The sequence below is a fragment of the Nematolebias whitei genome, chromosome 7 (assembly GCF_014905685.2).
Source record: "Nematolebias whitei isolate Nwh7 chromosome 7, NemWhi1, whole genome shotgun sequence".
Lineage (NCBI taxonomy): Eukaryota > Metazoa > Chordata > Actinopteri > Cyprinodontiformes > Rivulidae > Nematolebias > Nematolebias whitei.
This window is the reverse complement of record NC_056504.1, coordinates 39,696,654-39,705,065: the sequence shown is the minus strand read 5'-3', so window position 1 is coordinate 39,705,065 and position 8,412 is coordinate 39,696,654. Positions and strand designations below refer to the sequence as shown.

Sequence of the window (8,412 nt, the reverse complement as noted above, 5' to 3'; positions counted from 1 at the left end):
TGATATGGAAGAGGACAGAGGCTGCAGAGGACAGTGAGATGGAAGAGGACAGAGGATGAAGAGGACAGTGAGATGGAAGAGGACTCGCTGTGGAGACTCCTCAAGAGAGAAAACTGAAAGAAGTCAGAAATGTAAAATAATAGAATCAAAATCTTTAATCGTTTGGTTTCCAAATGTTTGGTTTGGGCCATGTGGTCAAGTGTTTGGTGTTGCAGTTTGTATTTAGTTTAGTTTATCCACTACCTGCACAGAGTGTCACATCTATAAGAAGAAACAGGCGAGTGCAGCTTTTTACAGTTTTTATTGTTGCTGCGAGCTCTAATACAATGTGAATTATAAGCTTTTACAAAACACGAAAAAAAAAAAAAAATCCAAACAAAAATACAACAAAAATTTCCCCTCCAAAGTGGAAACTAAAATGTTCCAACTGAGACGACAAAAATAAGTAACCCCCAACAAAGACAGTAGAGAGAAGAGCTGAAAAGAAGGGGAAGCAACCGTCATGTTTTTTATACTCTGCTTTTGTTTGAGGTGGGGGTGGGGAGTTGTGGCAGGGTGATAACAGTCCATCCCCGTGCTCCCGCACAGCTCACATACATGCAGACAGAGTGAAACAAAGTGTAAAAAAACATGGTTGTGCACAGAGAAAAGGCCGTCCTCGTGTTCACATCACCTGGATATCCGACAGTCAAACGTGGACAGTTAGAACTCTATACAAATATAATCAGATAAATCTGACGACACCGTCGAGCCTACAGCAACCGACAGCTCAGTCCGAGTCCTCGACGCCGAGGCAGAGCGGGGGCCACAGTCGCTGAGAACGCATCAGGGATTATAACTACACTGTAAGATTATCATAAACGAGGTAATACCATCATATTATTAACACAAGGGGACAGAGAGAAGAGAATGGCTTCATGGAAACAAAACAAAAACAAAAACAAAAAAAAAAACAGGACAGGAAAATAAAAAGCTAAGCATTTTCTCCTTTTTTCCAACAAATAAACAGGTGCAACACAGAAACGGGTATGGAGGGAGAGACGTAAAGAAACAGAAGATGGCGAGTGAGGCGGAGACAGTGAAAGACAAGAAAAACATGAGCGACTAGTTGTTTTGTTTGCGTTTGAGTGCATTCATTAGGTCGACCTTCATCGCCTGCTTCTGCATGATGTCGGCCTGCGACTGAACACTCCTGTGCACAAAAAGAAAGGAGAGAGTCACAATGTGCAAAAAACCCACCGGAATTTAAACAGGGAGCGTTCAGATCTTTTACAGTGGGATTGTATAGAAAGGTTAAAAAATATTTTATTTGTAACAGGTTCTTTGACGAAACGTCAGTTTGGAGTTTTATTCTGAAAACCATCAGAAACGTTTCTTAGTGGTTCGTGTTAAAAGCCGTTTTTCAAACCTTTGCACCACCTCCAGTTTCACACTGCACTGTTACTTACAATTTATTCTGTGGAAATTTACCAGCGCAGAAGACGGCAGCAGCCATCTGTAGCACTTTCGATGCATCCATGGAGACTTCCAGAAGGAATGACCAATGTGACATTATTAGAAATGTAAAGGTTTATAGAACAGCATTTAAACAAACCATTATGAAATGTTTGAGACTGGAGTTGTTTTAAGACAGCAGGAAACCATTTTGGTCTCGGACTAGTCATTAGCTCATCGATCCAGGCTGTGTTTGAGTTGTCCACTCATTCACTGTAGTTCACCAAATATGCGAGTCAGACATTGTAGAGTGCCGTTTGAAACTTGAACTGCAGTGATGGGCACAGTTCTGCTAATCTGCTAACAGCTAGCAGCGGAACTAATTTTTTGTTTTGTTTAGCGGATTAGCGTTTCCACCATCTTTGGAAACAGAGGAATTAGCTTTCGCTAAATTACGTTTTGCCAACTTTAAGTCCACTTACAAAATTCACAAGCTTGTTCCTGTCGTGGGTGTGTCTAAGAGTCCGTTAGGCACGCTATACGTGTACACGTGACAAGACGTGATTGGTCGACGCAGCTTTAACTGGAAGGAAACGAAGACGTGTGACGCAGACTGAGTGACAGTCGTCTTAGCAGTTAGCGGTTTAGCGTTAGCTTCCACAAATTTATTAATTTTTTTACTTGTTTAATGGCTTAATAGTGTTTTCCCTAGATCAGCTCCGTTGGCGGGGTGCTCGTGACATAATTGTCAATGGGTGTGTGTAGCAGAGCGGTACGTTAGCATTTTTAATAGCACGTTTGTATTGCGCCCCATGCTACATGGGGGGGGGGGGGGGGGTGCAGTGCATGTGTGCGTTTGTGTGTTTCGGTTGACGGGGCCCCCCGCTTGTATGATGGTAGGGAAAACAGTGGGTTTAGAATTGGCAAAGCTTTTTTTTTTTTATTAGAGGAATATGGGTTAGCAAAGCTAACATTTTGGCTAGCTGTGCCCTCCACAGTTGAACTAGAATTTATTTATCCACTATGTAGAGCCCTAAAACCTCCACTGAAAGTAGTGTGCACAAGTTGTACACTACATTGGTAAAAAAAGACCATAATGCATTGCAACCTGAGCTGACAACAGAATAATTGTGCGTAATGCTAACATCCACAACTCAGTGATTTTCAAACTTGTTAAAAATGCTCGTTAAAAACATGGACGTCTCCAACATCAATTACATTGTCTCCTCTTCTGACTGAGCTGAGAAATTATTAGAAAAGTGTGAAGAGAAACTGCAATTAGAAGATTTAAACATGAAACATGTTAAAGATGTGCTGTGTGTGTTGTGTTGTAAAGCAAGCCTCATGTCAACCGTGTGAATTACACACGGCTTGTTTTTGATATTTACGATCAGATTCCAGTTCTCAAAACAGCTGCTACTCAAAAATATTTTACAAGCAACGTTCACAATATTAGTATAGTGCAAGTGTTACAGCTAGTCTGAGGTTGTGTGTAAAGATACAAATAAATAAATGTATATAATAAATATGTAATAAATTTTAGAGACCAATCATATCAATTACATTTTCTTAAGCAAAACCAGCTAATTTATTATGTCCATCGTGTCTAATTCATACATTTATTCAGACTTGTTTTGTCATTTATATATGCGACACCCAACTAAAAACTTTGTGCCTAATTATTAAGTGTGCAGCCTTCAAACAGTGTTTGAAATGCTCCATCCCTCATTTAGAATGCAATCTAGTGACGACAGTAGGCCTGTCACAATAACTAATTATTCTGGGCAATTAATTGTCTCAGAAATTATTGTGATAAACAATAAGATTGTTGAAATTTGACAATAATTAGTAATTATTGTCAAATGTTAGAAGAAATATTGGTTAATTTGTGTGTAGTACTTTTTTTGACCACTGGATGGAAGTACAAGACTGTTTGAACCGAAGGATGGATAATGAGGGAGCGAGCAGCGTGTCTCTAAGAAAAATAAAAATGGGAGGGAGGCCCCTTGACGTGACATGGGCTGTCTCTTGTTCCTGTTTTTCTGTTCTCTAAATGGCGAACGCTTGGTGCGGTTTAAGCTCTTTAGCACAGCATTTTTCACACAAAGCTTTTAATTCAATTTTTTTTTTTAAATCACTAAACAAGTTCTCAGCTTCTTTTTGCAGACAAAAAACTTTTTAGACAAAGGCACGGGTTTCAACTGTGAATTTTGGAGCTTCGACAGGACAGAGGTTTTTTCCAGAAGTCAGCCTGTTAGCTTAGCTTGTAGCTTAGTTTCTCAGTTTAGCTGCTTTAAACGACCCAAAAACGCGATTATGGACAGTTAAAACAGATTTTAAAGAAAAAAGAGAAAGGGAGGGGTCAGTGAAGAGCAGAGTTGAGCTTTTTGTCATCCGGTGTCTTCAGTAGAAAGAGAGAGACACGAAGAAACGATAAAGCTGATAAATTAAAATGAGGTTGATAATTTTCATTTATCATGCGATTAATTTATTTATCGTTTTATTGTTTATCGCGACAGGCCTATGAATGAGTGAACGTTTCAAACACAGCCCGTCTCCAAAATGATTTTGTCCCCCCTAAGAGTCATCTATAACAGGTAAGATATTCACAACCTTTCTACAAAAGCTCACTTTAAAGGATCTGAGGTCTATTTTAGAAGAAAGCCTGAGACATTAATGCAGTAAGGGCGTTAGTTTGGGTTTACACTCTGTTGAGGGAAGAACGTGAAGTCGGTCACAATAATTTACACACCGACTGCACACAGTAATGTGAAACTGATCATGCTGCCGAATCCGTTTTACTGACAATCTATTAAGTGCTTATGCAGAAATACAAGTGCATCAACACTGTTCACTTTCATTTAATAAAAAGTATTAAATATTTGAACTTAAAACTTTTGTTGAATACCTTTGACTTTTCATGAACTCCTGCAAAAATATTTTAAAATGCTTCACAGAGAAGAAAAGCACATCTCATAAAACTTTAAGGTGACAAACACAAACTAAACATAGTGGCTCGTTTAACCGCATCAACGGTTAGTGTGTTACCATCAGATCATCTGTTAGACTAATGGGAAACAAACCTGCACACCATGCCTTTCAGAGCTGCTCAGAGTTCAATACTGCACGACCAGCATGCAAGTTATACACAAACAAGTCAGATTCAAGGATAACGCGACTACATAATTAAAAAATTAGCTTTATTCTCCAACTAGTTTTAATCGTCCTCAAACACAAGCAGAAAGGACCTTTTGTATTTCCACACGATGCCTCTGTAAATAATTTACTTATTAGCAACTCTATTCTAGTGATGACTTAACCATTCCAAAATATCTGAAGTTAAAAAGACTGACATACAAGTGCATCCACACTCAAACACGTGGCTGTACCTCGGACCCTAATCAATGAAGATTTGGCGTTGAGTGAGGACCTGCGACAGCTCCCTCTGGAGCTGCCGGTACTTTTGATTATCAGGCAAAGACTCAATAGATCTGGAGCACAGAGGAGAAGCAGCAGAACATTTATGATGGAAAACACGTACATGAAGGGCAGCAGAAATGTGATCTCAAAGTAAGGCTGGACAATATGGCCAAAACTTTTGTCACAATATATTTCTTCATTTCGGCCGATAACGATATAATTCCGATAAATAAAAGCCTCAGACAAGCTGTACAAATAAATTAATGTTCACTTTTATTTGTAATTAGCCTTCAAAGAAATTTGAAATCACTGTCAAATAAACACAAAACTCTCAACTTTGTCAATATTAATAGTTCTGACTTTAAACTACAACATAACCCTAACCGTTTGCTGCATGCGTTTCTCTTCATACAGCGGGGGCGTTGTTTCAGGGACACGTTGGCTCAAACTTTTATTGTGCTTCATCTTGTGACTCGGCATATTCCATCGAGTGGAACAAGTTAGATGTTCCCACCGCTAGTTGGAACGACTCTCCGTCACATTTTGCAGCACACTGACTGAAACCTGCAGTTTATCTGATCTTACAAAGCCGAACCACTTCCACACCGCCGAATTAGTCTTTCCTCTCTTATCAGTTACGTCATCTGCTTTCTCTTTGCTTGTGAAAGCTTGTTCAGTCACATTCCGACGGTCATGGGCACTCATTTTGAAGCGAAAACTTAACGTGCGTTGGATTAGCCTAGCCTTGCCTGCAACCGCTGACTCCTTCTGGACACGAGCTTTTTCTGTTTGGGCTGAAACTAAAGCGGCCGCTTCAACCAGACAGAAAAAGAAATGCGTCAGTGAACCGCTGTAATTAAATCGTAATGCATATTGAAATATCAAAAATGTGCTTAAAACTCATATCCCGCTATTGAATAAAAGTATATCGTGATGTATATCGATATCGAATTATTGTCCAGCCCTAAATCAAAAGTTTTTAAAAAAATGTTTGAAGAAAAACACTGAGATGAAGGATGAGCGTAGTGAAACAGGGAAAGCACACCTTTAAATAAAGTAGTGAGAAAAAAAGGGGTAAAAAATGTTCAGCTACTCAAAGGTCAACAGGAAGCAGTAAAAACAGCAGGAAGTTACCTTAGACCGTTTACAATGTCCTTAGTTTTCCCAAAGTAGATTTCGTTCAGTGTGGAGCGAATCTTGTTCTCCATATCCTGAAACAAGACACAAGCAACAATACAGGTCTGGTTTTAAATCTCTTTATCTTTACCTGGAATATCTACTGCACATGTGAACGCCACAAGGCTGGGGTACACAGTTTTCTATAACTATTTTTGTTCCAGTTACATTTAAAGTCACGTTTTAATCAGATTACAAAATGTAACTTTGCAGTTTGTGTTGTCTGTAAATAAAAGGTATGAATTTGGTTCCCACACTTTCACCTCTTTCTACAATGGCAAAATGATTCACAATGAATAATTTTTGAATATTAAGTTATCGTTTTTTTCTCCATATTAAAGGCTTAAAAAATTTGATGTAGTTTGATGAAAGTTGGTGATCCATCACCTGGCAACAAGCTGGTTTGTTTGCAAGATCACTAGCTTAAAATCTTTATTGGTCTTTAATGGGGATGCCCACTCCAGGTCCTGCGAGGCCACTATACTGCATGTTTTAGAAGTTTCTCTGCTCCAACACACTGGATTTGAATCGATAGGTGATTAACAGGCTTCAGCAGAACATCGAGGTAATGCAGCCATCGACTCAGGTGTGCTGGAGCATGGAAACAACAAGAAGTACAACGCTTTATATTCACCTAATCAAACCCAACTCGGACGTTCCGTTCACAAAGTGTGAACAGAGGATGTCTGCAACTCCCCATAGTGGAGTTTCTTGCTTCAAAATTTCTGTATTTGACACAGACCTACATGAAGTCACTAATATTTTTAAACTTGTTTATTTCATATCCCATCTGTTAGATAATTAAGCCTGCTAAAAGTTGTGTACTAAATAAGAATAGTGCAACTCAAATGTCTCTGAACTGTGTTAATGAAATGTGTCACAAATGAAGACTTCCTGTAAATTAGATTCTTTTGTTTGCCAAAAATCTAAACGTTAGAATAAACAAAGCTACCTTTGGATGGCAGCAACGTGTCTCATCACATTTCAGTGTTTTTTTCAAACTGATGAGCACGTTTCTGTTTTACAAATGAAATGATGAATTTTAGAACTTCTATCCAAGAGTTTGTGCCGTCTTTATAATGATCTTTCATTGTGTAGCGTTTACATTTTGTTGCCAAGTTAGCAAAGCACTTATCACTATACTGCCATTAGTAACATCTTTAAAACTGAATTGGATTTCTATAAATCGTCGTCAAGACGCCGTTAGGACCCAGTGGTCTATGAGTCACGAACTTCAACAAGGCGTCCGATGTTGGCGATGTGAGGCGAGGATTCTCCAACCGTCTCGTCTTTCTCCATCTGTGACAGAGAAGAGAGGCGGCTCGACTTACAGAAAAACAGCAGCACTGTTTTACAAGTTGGAAGTACTTCTGTCCAGAGCAGCATTCTACCTGTCTTGTGAGGCTGCCGCCCAGGTTCATGGTACCAGAGCCGGTCTTGTTCGTCTGAAGCCACAGCATGACGGTGGAGGTGAGTTTATAGTGAGCAGTGCGACCGCTGGACTTCTCCTGAAAGCACACCCCAAAAAAAATTAAATTTAAAACCATTATTTGATTAACTTAAACTGCTTTTATTCTCCTCAGACTTTTATCTGCCATGATCTGTGTGCAGAAACTAAACCACTCATCAACTCCAGGCAGGATTTAGGCATGTAATCACACAACCTAACCCTTAAACGTAACAAAGCAGCCTGAATTTATGTAAAAAAAAAAAAAAAGCATTCAGTTTTAAGGGTCTGTTGTGTTAAAGCCTTTAAGAGTCAAAGTTTTTGTAAGCATTAAAGCTTTACTATACAACTGAAAAAATATATAAATTTATTTTTTATTTTTTACAAGGTTTCATATTGTGAAACTGTTCACCTTAAATAGCATAAAAAAGGCACATATTGTCGGGATGAGTCCTTAAAGAAGAGTTAGGTCCTACAGACTTCGATCCTAATCAGAACGGACTGAACAAATTAGTTCAAAGATGACTTCAGCTGTGAAATAGCTTAGTTCAAATACAACCCAGAGCCAAATAAAAAAATAGATAAAGGAAATAACTATTGATCAGAGCAACAGTTTACTTTCATTTTAGATTTAGTATAGAAATGAAAGGCCAACTGGACGTTCTAAGTGGAAATAATATTAACCTGTTAAAAACATTATTTTTAAACGAGACAGAGCAGGACTGAAGAATCAGGAGAAAAATGATTTTTTTTAAACAATTATCTTGATTCAAATATGGTTATCTTCAAAATAAAGATTGTGATATGAAGTAATGAGCTTGATTTACATCAAACTGACATGACAGAGGTTTTCACAGCATCTTTGAAATCTTCATGTTGGATGCTGAACAGACCATAATGTATGTTATATATATTATACACAAACACATCTATCT

The 8,412-nt window shown here is 38.5% G+C and overlaps 1 protein-coding gene across 2 annotated transcripts in view; it reads right to left on the bottom strand.

The window, feature by feature from the left end:
• Positions 1-284: 284 nt before the first annotated feature.
• The window catches only part of capzb (capping actin protein of muscle Z-line subunit beta), a 22,544-nt gene continuing 14,416 nt past the window's right edge, over positions 285-8,412 (bottom strand). Inside the window, exons 6-10 of one of the 2 annotated variants that reach the window (XM_037678866.1) lie at positions 7,422-7,538; positions 7,264-7,329; positions 5,989-6,065; positions 4,824-4,925; positions 1,119-1,192 (exon numbers count right to left, since the gene is read on the bottom strand). In XM_037678866.1, coding sequence (XP_037534794.1) covers positions 4,832-4,925; positions 5,989-6,065; positions 7,264-7,329; positions 7,422-7,538 — 354 coding nt within the window. In that variant the 3' untranslated portion in view covers positions 1,119-1,192; positions 4,824-4,831. Of the gene's footprint in view, positions 1,193-4,823; positions 4,926-5,988; positions 6,066-7,263; positions 7,330-7,421; positions 7,539-8,412 lie in introns of both variants that reach the window. The other variant, XM_037678867.1, reaches the window with a different exon arrangement.